Genomic DNA, 18667 nt, shown 5'->3' on the forward strand with positions numbered 1-18667 from the left:
TACAACTAAAACTTGGCAAACTCTGTAGGATTTTGTTAACTGTTGACTCCCTGGATTGAGAAGAACACAAGCTTCAGCATTATACATTCAATACTGCTTCATTTCTTATCATAGGCAAAAAACTCCACCACCACTGAAATGAATTTATCAAAGGGTGAAAAAACCCATCACTGTGCACAGGAAAAGATAAAACAAAACAGTTTACTTAGCTTTGGAAACATGGTCGAGAACACGCCATAGATGAAAACGTCTGGCAAGAGAAAATATTGGTGGCGCTCACTAGATGAACCTTTCACAAACTATGTCCTCTTTTAAATTCCAACAAGTCCTTGTTTTGCCTCACATGAGGCTGCATCAGGGAATATAATGCAGCTCAAATCTCTGTTCTCATTCCATGCACTTCGGCACTAGAATGGCCGTTGCTTAAGAAGCCAAAAAATTACACTTCTAGGAGCACTTGCGGGGTCAACAGGCACCAATATAGGAAGACCTGAACAGCTGATGGCCAAAACCCGCCTCCTACTGTCAATCAAAAAAATGTGACCCATTCAACCCTTTGATTAAGACCTTTGGGCCAGAAAGTGTTTAAATAAAAAATCCAGCGTTGCTCATGCTGGTATAAAAGTCGTTTCACATTGCCCCTGCGCTCAGTAGTGGGAACATGCTCCAGCACAAAACACTTAAATTCTTCAAAACTGTGCCGTTCTTTAACACAGTGTCGGGTCAAAATGTCAACTTCCTTATGATGTACCGTATTAGACCGGTACTCAAACAACCGTGTCTTAAAACTTCTGGCGGTGTGGCCAACGTACGAAAGCCCATAAGGGCATGTCATTCCATAGACCACTCCAATTGTCTCACATGTAGTCCAGGATCTTAACTTGACTGCTCTTCTCCCAGAAATCGATGCCGTAATGCCCTCTTGCATGACATCACAAGCAGCACACTTGCCACAACGGAAATGTCCCACCCTACCCACATCTTGAGTGGTCCATACATCAGCTCTGCATAACATGTCATTCAAATTTGTGTTGCGTGTGAAAGTTGTCTTACATTCTTGATCAGAAAAACAACTGGCCATTTGCATCATAGGCCAAAGGCATTTAATCTTCCTGCCCAGGCGCTGAGACACAGAAGAAAATTTCATAATACAAGGCACCACTTTCTCCTCTCGAGTCTGAGGGCGGTATTGCAACAACTGCTCTCTAGAACTAAACCTCGCCCTCTGCCAGGATTTTTTAATCACTTTTTGCGGATAGCCCCTCTCACTGTAACGTTGTTTCAATGGTTCTGCTTGATCCAAAAATTGCTCAGTCGTATTAAAAATCTGTCTATATCGAAAAAATTGGGACACAGGTAAGTTATTCTTAAGCCCTGCCGGATGCATGCTCGTATACTCCAAAAAAATGTTCCGGTCAGAGGGCTTTAAAAACACCGAAGTGTTAAAATGACCTTCCTCCAAAGTGATATTAACGTCTAAAAAAGACAAAGTTGATCTATATGCCTCCATTTCAAATTTAATCGACCCATGAAACGCATTCAAAAAAGTCAAAAACTTGTCCAGTTTAGCCTTGGTAGAGTCCCACAAGAAAAATATGTCATCAATGTAGCGTCGCCACATCCGTATATGAACAAAAAAATTGGAGGTATAAATCCAACGCTGTTCAAAACTGGCCATATACAGATTGGCTATAAAGGGGGCAAACGATGCACCCATAGCCACCCCCATCCGTTGTTGAAAATTTTTTTTATCAAAGATGAAATGATTCTGAGACATTGCCACGGCTGTGAGTTGTAACAACAAATCTGTGGGCACAAGATGGGGGCAGATTCTTTGATTTAAAACATCTTCCACCACTGACAACGCTTCTTCCTGCGGAATGCAAGTGTACAGTGAACGTACATCAAGGGAAACCACAAAGGTTACAGAGGATATGTTCTGTTGGTTCTCCAGACACTGCAAAAAATGTGTGGTGTCCTGAATGTAAGAGGGTATCTCCAAAACCATCGGAGCTAGGAACGTGTCAATGTATTTGCATACACGCTCCAACATAGACCCACGAGCTGATACTATAGGCGGGGGATGTAACAGATCCTTATGTATTTTTGGCAAAAAATACAAAACTGGTATCTTAAACATACGATGGGTTAAAAACTGATATTCAGATTTGGTCAAAAAACCAGACTTCCTACCCTCATTCAAAATGTCCAACAGCATGCGAAGAGATGATGTAGAGATTTTGCACTAAGATTACTGATTCCAAGTGTTCATGGGAATGGACTGTTAACAAGTTTGATGTTGTGTGGAGTTTTTTTTCTGACCAGTGATTAGTATGTGCCCTCTCAACTAAATTGGCTGTTGCTTTTCTGAGTGGTGTGCTGTGTGCACTGAGGTCTTTTTCTCCACATTATTGACATTGTATGAGCTCCACAATATTGAAATTGTATGAGCGTCGGGAGCAGCGCAGAGCATGCAGCACTCCAGCCTGTGCTAAAAACTGCTATTGTGGTTTTGTATAAAAGGGGTTAGTGCAATATATTCTAACTCTCCCATCTTGTTTCTTAGGCTTTTGGCATTTGAATACAGATATTTAATTCCTATTTGCAACTTGCTCAGCAGTTGACATGGATAATTTGCAATCTTTAAAATCAGTCTGCTCTGTATTTAAGGACACCCGGTCTATTATGGTCTCTATTGCAACCTTGCTATCAGGATGCTCTACCTGCCTTATTATGGTGATATGTTTTAAGGATACCTCATTCCGAACCATGCTGTTTTAAGTGATATTTGCCTTCCCTCAGTTTCTAGTTTAAAAACTGTAAATACTCGTATCTCAGGTTGGATAGATCAAGATATTAATGATATGTTTATGTTATAGATAATGTCATTGTCTGTGTTATAATTATACACTTCTCCCTCCGAATTCACGAGGGTTAGGGGCAGAGCCAACCCGCGAATATGGAAATTTGCAGATAACTTTTAGGGCCAACTCTGACCAACCCCTGCTTCCCTCCTGCATCTTACCTGGTTGTCTAGCAATGACGTGGGGGCAGGAGTGATCTTCCTATGCTCCTGCCCCGTGCAGAGCCATCATCAAAAATGGCTGCCATATGTTCCCGTGGTCTCACAGCAGCCATTTTTGATGATGGCTCTGCACAGGGCAGGAGTGTGGGAAGATCGCTCCTGCCCCATGTCACCACTAGATCACCAGGTAAGGTCTGGGGAGGTCTGGGCAGCCTTTAAAATTTAGTAGGGAAAAATCACGAATAATCAAATTCACAGGTATTAAACCCATGAATTTGGAGGGAGAAGTGTAAATGTTTTTTTTGTCTCTGCCAAGAATTTTTGAGATTGTGCAGATAATAAATTCTGCCTAAAGTCGGCAGCGGAAAAATGTCCATTCTCGAAAAATATGTCCATTCTCGAAAAGTATGTTTCGTCCATGAAGTCTCGTGAAACAATCGATTATCCCCGCAGGACGACCAAGTCTAGGTTGTCCCACATCCCTCCCTAACCACTCCTCCAGATACGCCACTTTCAGCTCTGAGTGTACAGTGACATTCAGAGGCCTAAAAGGTTCCTGGATACGTCCAGAAATTTGGTTTGATTATTGGTACTTGGACGACCTGTCTTTTAGGTCCACCTAAGAAGCATCTCATTCTAGCTTAGGTGGAATCACAATATGAGATTCACTAAAGCAAATTGTATTTTCACTGTTATCCAATAACGCCTGATAATATTGCAACAAATAAGGAACCAATAAATCTTGAAATGCCAAATAAAATTCCACAGATAATCCATCAGGGCCTGGAGCCTTTCCATAAGGGAGCTCTTTGATGGTACCCTCTATCTCTCCTACAGTCAGACAACAGTTTAATAGTTCTTGTTGTTGCTGAAAAAACACGAGAAGTGGAAAACTATTCAAGAAATCATTCAAAAGTTCACGGCAGATCCAAGATGGCCGACGGTCCCGGACGCTGAGTAGCACGCCGGAGAAGACTGATTTGAAAATTTTTCTTTTGGAGTGTTTACTTACTTGAGATGCCGAAGAGGAGAGGCCGCAGCGCCGCTGGAGCCTCGCGGCGTTCAGCGGTCCCCTCTTTCGGCAATATTGAAGAGCTCCTGCGTCGGATGCAGGATATCCCGGCAGCGTCGGCATCCCCCCCGCTGGAGACGCCTCAGAGAGGCGGAAATGAGGTGATTTCCTTGGGGCTAGAAACTACGCTCAGCCCCGACGCTAGGGCACCTCCCCCACCTCCTCAGGTTACCAGCTCCCCACGAGTGGAGGAGCTCCCGGAAGGAGGCAAGCACCTACCCTCGGAGGCCATGAAGAACAGAGAGGGGAGCGTGGAAATGGACTCCCTGAGTTTTCAGGTGAGTCCAAGAAATACCGAGGATTTGGAAACATCAGGGAACATTTCAGCCCAGCAGAAGGATTGCCAGAATCAGCTGATAACCGGTGAGACTATTCAAATTTTCAATCCTTCATATGTTATTGAAAAACCCAGAGAAGTAACACTGGACTCAATCTGGGATTTAGTTGCTGACCTAGCCAAGTCTGTTAAACCCCAGCTTTTGCAGCTGGAAAATAAAATTACTCTTCAAGAAAATGATATAAAAAATATAAAAGTTGAAATTGAGGAATCTAAGAACTCAATTGTGAATATACAACAGGAGTTAAAAGCATCAAAACAGCTTAATGAAGTAATGGTAAAAGATAACACAAGTTTGCGCAGAAAATTGGAAACTTTGGAGAACTTTTCTCGCAATAATAATCTCCGTTTGATTAATTTTCCTAAGATAGCCTCTGTGACACCTAGAGATATGTTGAAACGTTATTTGGTAGAGATTTTGGGTATTCCAGAGGATACATTACCACCATTTACTCAAGTATATTACTTACCAATGAAAACTACTAAATTACCACTTAAACAACAGGAGGATAGTCAACCACTTGATGTTTCAGCAATCTTGGAACTTTCGGACAGAGAGCTTGCATCTCCGGCAACATTGCTTCTTACGGTGGCTCTTGCACCAGATAAAAACTGGTTGCTTAGATTGTACTTTAGAAATAAAATGAAAGAATTTCTTGGACATAAAATATTAATGTTCCCAGATTTGGCAAGGGAAACTCAGAGAAGAAGGCGAGAATTTCTTTTGATGAAGCCAGGTGTTATATCTCTTGGAGGGACTTTTTTCCTACGACACCCTTGTAAATGTGTAATACAGTACCACATGAAGAAATATGTATTCTTTGAGCCATTCCAGTTGACAGCTTTTCTGGCAGGAACTCGACTGGATGAAGGGAAATCAAGCGAGGTGTAATTGAATAAATGATATCCTTCCTCAGCTAAGAGACTTTGTTTTCCTAATATTTGAATTGATATTTGTTAGTATCTGTTAATATGTCCGCCTCATCCTTCTTGGATCTAATATAGAGGACTTGAGCTGAATTTAAGCTAAACATTTATTTTTATTTAGTTGATTATTATGTATTTTACCTATGAGTATTATTTCTTGCTTTTCTTCAACTTTCTGTACAAGTGGATACTTGATTTATAAAATGTAAAATTTGATAAATATTAAAAAAAAAAAAAAAAAAAGTTCACCAAAAAAATTAATTTCCGACCTTTAGATGCCACTATAAAATTCTTTAAATTTATCCACTATATCCACATCATTCAATAAAGAAACTCCTGAGTTGCTCATAATCAGTGACACTCTAGTCTGACATTGTTTCTCCTGCAAATAATGTGCCCAGAGGTGACCTGATTTATTATTTTCTGAGTAATATAGAGATTTATGCATAAACATAAGTTGGCCAGCCTTTTTGCTCAATATAGCATTATAAGCGTAGCTCAATTTCTGTAGTCTACTTCAATTTCTGTAGTCTGATTCCCAAAAATTGCTCTGAGATTTTCTTTTCCTAATTCTAAAATTTATATTTCCATATTCTCCAGTTGCATCTACTTTCCCAGCCCCATAGTTAATTACCATATCCCTAATTGTAGCTTTATAAGCCTCCCACCATATATGAGAATAAGCAGGCAATAAGTTTTGTTGAAAGTATTGAATGATGGCAGTTCTATCCACATCTTTGATATACCATATCTTGAAGCAATGAAGTATTTAATCACCACTGAGGCTGATGTTTGACAATAAAATCACCTTCTATCCTAATAAGTACAGCTGTATGTCCCTGTTAAAAAAAAAAAAAGGCAAAAGTACTTTTGAGATCAAAAAGTAGTCTAAGAACATAAGAAGTGCCTCTGCTGGGTCAGACCAGAGGTCTATCATGCCCAGCAGTCCGCTCATGCGGCAGCCCAACAGGTCCAGGACCTGTGTAGTAATCCTCTATCTATACCCCTCTATCCCCTTTTCCTTCAGAAAATTGTCCAATCCCTTCTTAAACCCCAATACCGTAATCTGTCCTATCACGCCCTCTGGAAGTGCATTCCAGGTATCCACCATCAATTGGGTGAAGAAAACTTCTTAGCATTGGTTTTGAATCTGTCCCCTTTCAACTTTTCTTGTAGTTTTTGAAAGTTTGAAGAATCTGACCCTCTCCACTTTCTCTATCCCCTTCATGATCTTGTAAGTCCCTATCATGTCCCCTCTAATTCTCCTCTTCTCCAGGGAAAAGAGCCCCAGTTTCTCCAATCTCTCAGCGTATGAAAGGTTTTCCATACCTTTCATCAAACGTGTCCTTGGAACCCTTTCGAGTATTGCCATTTCCTTCTTAAGGTACGGTGATCAATATTGAACACAGTACTCTAGATGTGGACGCACCATCGCCCGATACAACAGCAGAATAACTTATTTCATTCTGGTTGTAATACCCCTCTTGATTATACCTAGCATTCTATTTGTTCTCTTAGCGGCCGCTGCGCACTGTAACATCGGCTTCATTGTTTTGTCCACCATTACTCCCAAGTCCCTTTCTTGGGTACTCTCACTCTATAACATCCCTCCCATCGTTTAGCTGTACCTCGGATTTCTGCTTCCTATATGCAATATTTCTCTTTACATTTACATTTCTCTACATTGAACTTCATCTGCCATCTATTCGCCTACTCCCCTAGTTTGTTCAGTTCCCTTTGTAATTCTTCACAGTCCTCTTTAGTCCGAGCACCACTAAATAGTTTGGTGTGGTCTGCAAATTTTATTATTTCGCACTTCGTCCCTGTTTCTAGATCATTTATAAATATATTGAATAGCAGCGGTCCGAGCACCGACCCCTGCGGAACACCACTCGTGACCCTCCTCCAGTCTGAGTAGTGGCCCTTCACTCCTACTCTCTGCTTCCTACCTGCCAACCAATTCCTGATCCATCTATATACGTCTCCTTCCACGCCATGGTTCTTCAGTTTCCGAAGTAGGCGTTCATGGGGTACCTTGTCAAAGGCTTTTTGGAAATCTAAATATATGATATCTATGGGGCCCCTTTGTCCATCCTTTTGTTAATTCCTTCGAAGAAGTGCAATAAGTTCGTTAGGCACGATCTCCCCTTGCAGAAGCCATGCTGGCTTGTTATCAATAGTTTATTTCTTTCAAAATGCTCATCGGTGCTATAAGGGAATAGGACATACGAACCGGTGAGAAAAAAACAATACTGATTCAAATATGGCTGCTGCACCCGCTATGGATCAAGTAAGCCCAAATGATTTTCAACAGAAGCAATAGCCTTGCTGGACCTATGACTCATTGACTGCTTATCCAAGGAAGCATCCCAAATTTGATTAAAATCCCTACCCAGAATTATGTAAGCCTCACTTAGTCCTCCTCCAAGGTAATTTGCCAGTTTGTGAAAAAATTCTGGACTGTCTGAATTAGGTGCATATACAGTGACAAATACAAAGGTAACACTTCCTAATCTGAAGTGCAAAAATGCCCATCTCCTTTCCTGGTCAGATGCACGAGCAAGTGTCTCATAATGTAGATTTTTCCATGCAAAAAGTAATACCCCGTTTCTTTTCCCCAATGCAGGTTAAAAGGCCACAGTCTCATGGAAGGAGTCTCCAAAACAAAGAAAAACCTGATGAGATAAATGGGTCACCTGGAGGAATGCAAAATCAGCATGCAAGTGTTGAATATATAATAGCATCTTCTGTTTATTAAGAGGATTATTCAACCCCTTAACACTCAAACTAACCAGCCTCATATTTTAATGTATGTTTCAGATCCTAGTTAGATAAATAAATATATAATTTGGGAGCTGCTGACAATAGCAAAAAATGGAAAGAAATTAAACCTAATACCCAGCCCTGTCCCAACTCAAACATTCCCCAATCTCCTCAGCCAGAACACCTCCCAACCATGCACCCAGCAAGGCTATTGCTTCTGGACCATGATTCTTAAACTTGATTCCTTCTTCAGTCTCATCTTGGTGGCATCAGTTTTACTCCCATTGGTTTGGATAATCAAATACCTTTTTTAATACCCAATGCATTATATTGTAACATTGCTTTATTTTAAGGGGTGATGACTCCAAGTTTGTTATTTAAAACTTCCTTTGATTTAATCTCTCATTCTTGGAAGAGCTGTGACTGCTCTGTTGATATCTTTCTATAGGTCTTATTCAATAAAGATGTTTTCATATAAATATATAATTGGATTATTCTCTTTTCCTTTATCATCATCTTCTTCTCAGGCTAAGTTACTCTATTTTCCAACATTTTCTGGGGTTAGGTACAAGCACACTCTGCAATTAGCTTTTTACTATCAAGAAGTCCATGTTTGATCTTTACCAATTGATCTGAGGACTGAATCTACTATTTATCTTTCCAGAAAAGATTGAAGACCTATAGGTCCTCTTTGTTTCAGGCATCATATTTATAATTTAGATCAGAATTAGTCTTAGACTGAACTGTTTTTGTTAATCAACTCTGAACCTAATGTAGTTATTGGGCTTTGGTGGACTATATTACACCATATTGTATCGTATCGTATCATATAGTGCCAAAGGGGAAAGCATATTTCTGGATAAAGCCCCATAAGTGACAAGTATTAAAATGCACTAAATTCTCACTGCTCCTATGTGCAGCATTTCAAAGCATAGTTTCCTTTTTGGATACACTTTGGAAATTTCTGCTGTGATAAAATACCTTGAGTGCCATATGCATCCTCAGTCCAAGTATACCCTGCATCTGGTGCAGTATTACTGCTGTCTGCAAATCAGAAGGAAAATTAGATTATTCTCTTATGGTTCCTCGCTCTGTGTAAGTAAATTTATCTTTAACGTACAGAACAGGAAGATTCATTTTGGCAATACTAAACCTGGTTGCTTTCTCTGAAGTGTCGGCAACTCTGCTCTTTTGTTTGCACTCTGCCAGTCACGTCTTGTATACGCTATTAATAAATGATAAAGGGTAGAATATTCATTAGATGTAAAGTATGTTTGCAATTAAGCTTTCTAAACATTTCTTGTAGTACTGCAAAGGGAAGATTAGGTTCTTTCCTCGATAATCTTTCCAGTATAAAGGAACATGGGTTATTCGCTTCTATCTACGAGTTTTGCAAAATGAATCATCTACAGTTCAATTTTTCAGCTCCTCCTCCATGTGTTAGTGGGCAGTCCCCATCTCCTCAGTTCGTACCAAAGCAGTTGATCACCCCCTAAAAGAGGAGAAATAACAAGAAGGGCATGGGGAACTCCTTGACCAAGTCAAGTCTTTTCTGCTCTTCAACAAAGACAATTAATTAAATCCCATGAAACTAAATACAATCAAGGTGGACCCAAACAAGTCACTTACATGAGTGTAACTAGCTCTTACATTTATACAGCTCTTACAGGCTTTCCCACGGACTTTGCCTTAGCAAGTTATCACATCACTTGCTGGACAGTTGAAAAACAGTCATCTACATACTCTCTTGGCTGCTCCAAGGCAAGCATTTAGAGATACACATACATGTCTGAGACAGAAAGTAGACTAAATTGATATCTGATAGGGTGGGCATCAAGACTCATGTTCCTTTATACTGGAAAGAAGATTATCAAGGCAAGAACCTAATCTTCTCTTACACTACAAAAGGAACACGAGTCTTGACCAATGGGATGTACCAATGCTGTCCTCAGAGTCTAGGGTGGGGCAGATGAGTCTTGAGGTGATAGGCCGCTGTCCAGGCCTACCTCGGTAATGAGACCTCGAACACTATATACTGGTTTCAATAAGTATATATTTATTTATCCAATCAATAACAGCTTACAGGAATAAACCATTTTGTATATAGTGTAACAGAAGGTGATACAGAAGGTGACCTCTAGGCCTAGAGGTCCTCTGAAGTCTGTTCTGACCTTTCCTTCCTAAAGGCCTGGTTTTTATACATTTCTTAGTGGCCAACACCACGTTGGTTTACATCACATGATACATCCTTATTGGTTATTTACTTATGCATTACTGCCTAACTACATTCATTTATTGGCTATTCTTATCTACGTCATGTTATATGTTTTACTCTGTTTTCCGTAAAACCTACCTTTTCCCCGAAATGCCTGTTTCCCCACCATATTAGTATTTCCGAGCACAAGCCCCCCTCCCAACTCTAAACATCTCCGATACTTTCTATTAGATGATATTTCTTGTGAATTCTCTCTTCTGAGAATTCTGTCTTCTGACCACGGTCTGTTTATCTCTTCATGGTATCTGGCTGGGTGGGCCTTGGTGTAAAACCACAGCTAGCCCACAGCCTCAGGACCTGTTGCTTTTTCTCTAGCTTTATTCCTACAGTAGCTAATTGAACTCATAAAACAGTGTATTTCTCCATCTTTGCATGCTCTTCAGTTAATGGTGAAATATCTTTCCATAGTTAATCTACTGTTTCTATCATCTGCAGAGATAGATAAGGTAGATGTCAGTTGCAGGGGGTGAGAGCAGATTTTTCTGTAAAGAGAAAAGTGATCTTTGTTTTCCTTTTATCCCTCTTCACCTGTCTAATGCCAGGACTTTCCGGGATATATCCCACTTCACCTGTCTTGCTAATGTCAGGACTTATAGGGACCAGAGCCTCCATGCTTTATTCTCTCTCATCCCCTCTTCAAAGCCCCTCCAGGTGGCTTTGACCCTTGCTCATTCGGTGAGGAGTTGTTTGTATCAGAAACTGTCCCCTATGGGCCGGGGCTATGTGCTAGGAATTACCCATGGAAAAGGAAAGAGACAAGTACCCACCCTTGCTATGCTATCGAGGACAGAGCAGTATAACATGTCGCAGTGTACTTATTGCTTATAATACTAGGCTAAGCAGTCAATGATTCAGATTTTTGTGTAAAGCAGAAATCATGGGCATTTAAGCTTCAAATAAATGACTTATACCTGCCGGGCTGTGATAGAAACATCAGCATAAATTACTGATGTTGTGGGGATAGGTGGTGACTCGTGGGAGGGGAAATCAGCTGCTGGTGTTTCATAGGGAGGTACATTAAAAATCAGCCAAGTCAAGATTATCAAAAATGTTGTGTATGGGTCTGTGTTGGGGTCTCTATTTCAACATTTGGGATAGTTCGGGCAACCAGGTATCTGCAGGGGTTCATAATTAACCTGATACATTTTAATATATTCTCTCTTTATGGCTTCATCCTGTTATGAGCATACTACATCCAAAAGAGATGGTGGGATAAATTAACAAGTTAGATTATTTCCATGCTCTTCCAAAACAGCTGGGATTGGTGCTGACTCGGCTGGGTCCAGACGCCAGGGGTGAAAGTCCAGGTAACCACATCAAATCTTACGTCATCATCCTTCAGCTGGGCTCATCACTTCTTCTTCACTGCAGTTCTCCTCAGCTTAGCAGCAAGAAAGGGAATGGAAAGAATCCAACTGTAGGGGAAAATAACTAGGGAGCTATTGTGGGAGTCAAAACAGGATGAAAATGCATAAAGTCACAATCAAGAAAAACACATGAACTTGCAATAGGGCTGTTAGAAATAATTATCAACACATGAAAATATATATATGTACTAATACTGCATGAGTCCATAAAAGAGTTAAAGTGCAAATTAATAAGTCCATAATTAAAGCTGTAGAAGTTCAAAGTCATAAAGGTCATCCCGTCTTTGGTAGCAACAGTCAGGAAGTCTTCGCTGGTAAGTCTAGGCATTTATCCAGTTTCTTCTCCGGTAGCAAGATCCTTCCGTTGGGGCTCATCCGTCATCGGGGTTTCATACGGCCGAACATCTTTCTTCCAGCGATGATATTTCAAATACATATAATTGTTTAATGAAAGCTTATGGTAACATTGAAACGCAGTTAAAATATATACTTCCTCTTTCAGTCTCATTCACTCTCATCCCCCTCTCACCCCCCAATTTTTTTTTTTTTTTTTTTTTTGGTTCGTGACCACAAAAGAACAGGAAACAAAAACTCACGAGAGCAATGCTTTCGCTGTCTCACAAAGCGCCATATGTTACACAGGTCAGTACACAAGCGACAGCTAGCATAAACGGAAGAATAAAGGAAGCCTGTAGACAGCATGACAAGCTGAAAATATTACAGTAAAACACAGACTCAGAGCTGTGCCAAGGCTAGAAGACCCCTCTTGTTGGTAGCAAAGAAATAAACCCATAAAAACAGAACTAATAAGCCAAAACCCATACAAAATAGTGGCCAGCCAGAGAAGTATAAGACAAGGGGATTCCTAAGGTCATATAGAGCAGGGGGAGAAATCAGACATAGTGGGCTCTGAGACAAAAACACTACTTAAGCACAGGTTCCTGGAAAGTGGGGGAAGGTGGGGAACGGGGTGCATTGCTGTTGAATAGTTTCACAGATATCATCTAATGCCTGAGAGATAGTGGCCCACGGGACAGGGGAGTAACGACCAGTATGTGTTGTAAGAGTGCGATCTGCCTGTCATTGCACTTGGTGTGCAAAGGGAGGTAGAGAGACAGGGTAAGGGTTAGGAGTATACGCTGGGGAGAGAAAAGGGGCAGTTGCCAGTGGCAGAGAGTGATACAAACGGGAGGATTGAGACGCTAGCAGGAGAAGAAGGGGGTGGGAGACTGCAGGAGCAGGCAACATGGAAGAAATAAACAATATATCCAACTACAAAGTGTACAAACTAATGAGTCTAAAAATAAAACTAATAAGAATACTTACAAAATGATGCAATGTGATCACAGAAGAGCAGGTACCTGTGTAGCAACAACTCAGGCGTGGCCAGAGACCACAGAAACAGCATAACCACCAGTCAAAGCTGGTTCAACAGTCACACCATAACAGTGATAGTTTGATATAGCAGAGGAAATGTCAGGCTTGGCTCAAGACCACAAGAAATAAAGAAAATAATTTAACCAGCAAACGAATCAGTGTCTGTACCAAAAAAGAAAATTAAGGAGTGTAAAAAGAAGGCATATAAAACGGAAGTGTTAGTAGGTGACAACACATATATACATCAACTACGCCCTGAACTAGAGGCTGACTACACAACCCGCCAACCATTCTGACTCCTATCCTATTCTGACTCCTATCCTAACCTATGGACTGACTACCACCCACCAGTCATAAACATATATACACATATCCTAATTCTTAAACAATTCCTAAACTATGGACTGACTACCACCCACCAGTCAAAAGCATATATACACATATCCTAATTCTTAAACAATTCCTAAACTATGGACTGACTACCACCCACCAGTCATAAACATATATACACATATCCTAATTCTTAAACAATTCCTAAACTATGGACTGACTACCACCCACCAGTCAAAAGCATATATACATATATGTGTATATTCGGACTCATAAACTATCAATTATAAACCATAAATTTTGGACCATAGACTGACTATCCAACCTGCCAGTCTATACAGGACCCGTAGGACAGCTAGGGATGGTAGCCCGGTCCCAGGCGAATAGACATGAAATCCTGCACCAGGGTCCGGGATAGTCCAAAGCTGACGCCACAGGGCCTGTGCAACGACAAACAAACAGGATTAGTAAGAAAAGAGAAAGCAATGTTTAAGGCAGACCACATTCCATTGCTGGCTTTAAACTAGAAAAAGAAAGAAAAAACCGCATAAAAGGGGAAGTAAAATAACACAGCAAATCTGCAAGAAAATAAGGAAGTTTAGGTAGAGACACTGCATAAGTACAAGCAGGCAACCCAGAAACACACTTTTGGCAATCTGACAAGCAGAGTATAGGCCTTCAATCCAGTGAGGTCTCTAAAAGGGGCATGTTCCCTTTATTTCAACGTCGGGGTCCACCACTGAGGTGATAGGCCGCTGTCCAGGCCTACCTCGGTAATGAGACCTCGAACACTATATACTGGTTTCAATAAGTATATATTTATTTATCCAATCAATAACAGCTTACAGGAATAAACCATTTTGTATATAGTGTAACAGAAGGTGATACAGAAGGTGACCTCTAGGCCTAGAGGTCCTCTGAAGTCTGTTCTGACCTTTCCTTCCTAAAGGCCTGGTTTTTATACATTTCTTAGTGGCCAACACCACGTTGGTTTACATCACATGATACATCCTTATTGGTTATTTACTTATGCATTACTGCCTAACTACATTCATTTATTGGCTATTCTTATCTACGTCATGTTATATGTTTTACTCTGTTTTCCGTAAAACCTACCTTTTCCCCGAAATGCCTGTTTCCCCACCATATTAGTATTTCCGAGCACAAGCCCCCCTCCCAACTCTAAACATCTCCGATACTTTCTATTAGATGATATTTCTTGTGAATTCTCTCTTCTGAGAATTCTGTCTTCTGACCACGGTCTGTTTATCTCTTCATGGTATCTGGCTGGGTGGGCCTTGTTGTAAAACCACAGCTAGCCCACAGCCTCAGGACCTGTTGCTTTTTCTCTAGCTTTATTCCTACAGTAGCTAATTGAACTCATAAAACAGTGTATTTCTCCATCTTTGCATGCTCTTCAGTTAATGGTGAAATATCTTTCCATAGTTAATCTACTGTTTCTATCATCTGCAGAGATAGATAAGGTAGATGTCAGTTGCAGGGGGTGAGAGCAGATTTTTCTGTAAAGAGAAAAGTGATCTTTGTTTTCCTTTTATCCCTCTTCACCTGTCTAATGCCAGGACTTTCCGGGATATATCCCACTTCACCTGTCTTGCTAATGTCAGGACTTATAGGGACCAGAGCCTCCATGCTTTATTCTCTCTCAGTCTGCTGCTAGCAACGAGGACCCAAAAGCAGTGTTCATTTGTGCCTTCATGTCTATTCTATAAGCTTTGTGAAAGTATGGAAAGTGGACTATGTAGCTGCCCTACAAATCTTGGGTGGAACTGCCCAGGATTCTGCCCTGAAGAAAAGCCACACTTCTGGTGGAATGTGTCTTCAAAGAGATTGGCAGCTGTTTACCACAGCCAATGTAGTCAGTTTAAATAGTTATGCAGATCCATCTAGAAACTGAAGCCTTAGAGGCCGACTTCCCTGGTCCGCCAGGACTGGTGATCCCAAAAAGATGATCTGATAGACAAAAATCATTCGTCACCTTGAGATAACGGAGAAGAACTCTCCTCATGTCCAGAACTTTGTCCTTTTTCTTTAACTCTGTTACATGGAACAGAGGCAGTTGGACTTCCTGATTGACATGGAATGCTGGCACCAACTTTGGCAGAAAGGGAGGCACAGTGCGTAGAGACACAGTTGCCTCTGTAAATCTGAAGAACAGCTGTCTGGGATGTTCCCATGTCAGAGCCCTGATTAACCAAACATCCAAGTATGGGTGTATATGAATCCTGGTACAGGTACACTGTTGCTACCACCATCACCTTGGTAAAGATGTAAGGTGCTGTTGTCAACTCAAACAGAAGTGCCAAGAATTGAAAATGCTTGAGTCCCTGAACCTCTGTCTAGAAATACAAAATGATCTCTCAGCAGAAGAGCCTGTCGATGGCTGTAAAGACTGTAGCCATGAAAGGAACTACAATTTAACCCCCCTGGGGCACATGGTCAACTGTCTGACAATGACTTAGGATGATGAACTGCCACACTGGCCATAAGGGCATCCGACTATTGCCAATGAGTATTTGTCCATTGAAAAGAAGACTGCTCAAAGTAGCTTTAGAGGCAGAATCTCCTGCCCATTGTCTAATCCAGAGCTTTCTGAGGGTGGAGATAGAATAATCAGGCACTTTGCTCAGGACCATGAACATATAATATAGAGCATCTACTACTTAATCAATACCTGAAAATACTACCAGGGGTATGCACTTTCCTCTAAAGCCGGAGCCTGGCTCAGCATCTTATGGCTAGTTCGCACCACAAAGGAAGCCTCCACTGTCGCTTTCAGACCCAAAGCTAAAGCCTCAAGCTGTTGTTTCAGGATTAATCCACCCTGCAATCCTATGCATCCTTTAGAATTACTCTACCTTCACTAGGAAGTGACATATACTTCGTGACTTGTGCTACCAGCGAATCCACCCTAGGTGGCACAAGTAATTGCTGGAACTCAGAAGCCTTCGGGCACATTTTTGTCATGGCTCTGACGAACCTCAAGTAGCATTCTGTTGGCTTCCACTGCTCTGTCAGCATCATGGTGATCTCTAGATGCAAAGAAAAAATGTGGACTGAGTCTTAGAACTTCTCATAAGAGAGATTTGATTCATGGAAGCCTAAAGTGATTCCAAACTTAACTTCCTCAGAGATATTGTAAGCCGGCTGGTTTAAAAAGTCTTCAGACCATTGGTTCCTCTGTCTGGTCCAAGGCTGCAACAGATTGTGACAGGGAAGCGCCTGTCAGCAGTTTAAACCCAGTTTTAAACCCTGCCTTGCAAAGGGCTGCCCCTATTCCTAAGCCCAGGAAGCTGCCCAGTAACCCTGTTCCTATCACCAAGAGCCAACAGGCAGGGCAAGGCAAAGAGAGAAGGGCAGAAACCACAACATCTGGCTTAGGGCACTATACTCCCTTTTATAACTCCTTGGGCAGTTCTCCAACAAAACCTCTAGTAAAGAAAACCAACACAGGCATGGTTAATGAGAGGGGTGGGGCTGACAGGCAGGACGAACCCAGAGGGAGAGTGGGAACAAGCCTGCAGCATAAAATCAGCACAGCTGGGAACACTGGAGAGAAGGCAGGAGAGAATACAGGAGAGAATTCAGGAAGGAATGCAGGAGGGAATTCAGGAACTACTAGAACAAGATGTGCCGTGCTGAGCAGGAAGGAGCCTGCTAGGAGTTCTCTGTCTCAGACCAGAGCTAAAGCACAGGCTGTCTTACAACCCTCCCGAGCTAACAGACTTCTGGCTCCTAAGCAGAAGTTCAAGGGAGGAGAAAGGCTTCCACAGCCGTTAGCTGCCCCTGAAGGGAGTTCTTACCCGGTCTCAGAAAGCGAGGAGTCCCTAATGGAATTAGAGGGAGAGCTATCTGGAAGCAGTGAAATGGAGTGCAATCTAGCAGCCTGGGATCTCCTGTAGAATCACAGTCAATAAGGTATGAATGGGGGAGGGGAATGAAAGTGAATGTATTTTGTATAGCGTTCTTTCTCCCTTAGGCAGAACTGTAAGCCTGTGTGAAGGAATCAATTAGAGCCTGAGAGAGAGGCCTTGTAGATAAAGGGAAGGAGGTGAGAACCATAATTAACTTTCCCGAGAAGCTTGAACGGAACTCAGAGACCTGACTTCACGTAACCCTGAAGCAGGGAACTTTTGGGAGGGGACTTACACCAATCATAAAAGGTTGGGTTATATAAAGTTCCCTAGCCCCTACCCAGGAGCATAAGGGTAGTGGGGGCATTGGACTTCAGGTGGGTCAGGTAGAAAAGCTTCCTGAAGTATCTGCAGACAAAAGCAGTACAACTAAAGAGAAAACGTTTTGGTTTATTTTTGGCTTTTTGCCTGAGCAGCAGGCTGGACTATATTATAAGGAAGAAGCCTTGTGAATGTATGATTTGTGTTAAGTCCACTCAACCAGAGGGACTACTGGAACCCCAGTGCTTTGAACTAGGGGTAATAAAGATAAAAGCTGAACTTTACCCAGAAAGCAGACTACTAATTATTCTACTGATTATCAAGTGGGAGTCCTCCTGGGAGCGCTCCGTCCTACGCCTGGGGCGGGAGCCGGGTTGCCAGCGCTAGGCTTATTCCTGGCCCCGCCACAAGATTCTTGGCTGGTAGCACCCACTTGAACCTCAGAATCCTCTAAATTTGAAGATTTATTTTGCGGGAGCAAAGGAATCTAACCTGACCCCTAGTCATCCCAGTCCTTTTTCAATGGATCTCTGGATCCTGCGGAATACCTTGCCATGATAGACTAGTGCTTCATAAGGAAAAACCCACCTGGACAGTCGCTGTCATAATTCTAGGCTGTGCAGATGACCCTGAATATTTCATATAAGCTTCTAGCATTACACAAAATCAGAGTCAAATCCCTGAACTGGATCTCCTAAGGACCTCCACAGGGACACTCCTTGTCTCCTCTTGGATTAGAAGGCATCTGTGCATTTGTGTTTAGCTGATAACACTAATTCACAATTTTAGAGCTCTAGGAGGGATTTTAACCCAACATTCTAGCTTCCTGCAACTCCAAGTCCAGTGCTCCCACCCCTTCATATGCCACATGGCATGTGGCACATGGATGCTCCTCAGCTGGCCATCCAGCACAAAACTGGCATGTTACAGGAGTAGAAAGGCCTGCGGAGTCCATAAAAATCAATAATTACTTAAATCAAGGTGTTTTGAAGCAAATAGAG

General features: G+C 41.7%; 1 protein-coding gene across 4 annotated transcripts in view; it reads right to left on the reverse strand.

The window, feature by feature from the left end:
* VIT (vitrin) overlaps positions 1-18667 on the reverse strand; it is a 159095-nt gene that overhangs the window by 42032 nt on the left and 98396 nt on the right. For all 4 annotated transcript variants that reach the window (XM_033939193.1, XM_033939195.1, XM_033939194.1 and 1 more), the window contains 2 exons: positions 9278-9349; positions 9106-9168 (listed from right to left, as the gene is read on the reverse strand). In XM_033939193.1, the coding sequence (XP_033795084.1) occupies positions 9106-9168; positions 9278-9349 (135 nt within the window). The remainder of the gene's footprint in view (positions 1-9105; positions 9169-9277; positions 9350-18667) is intronic.

This window comes from Geotrypetes seraphini, chromosome 3 (genome assembly GCF_902459505.1).
Source record: "Geotrypetes seraphini chromosome 3, aGeoSer1.1, whole genome shotgun sequence".
In the NCBI taxonomy this organism is placed as follows: Eukaryota; Metazoa; Chordata; class Amphibia; order Gymnophiona; family Dermophiidae; genus Geotrypetes; species Geotrypetes seraphini.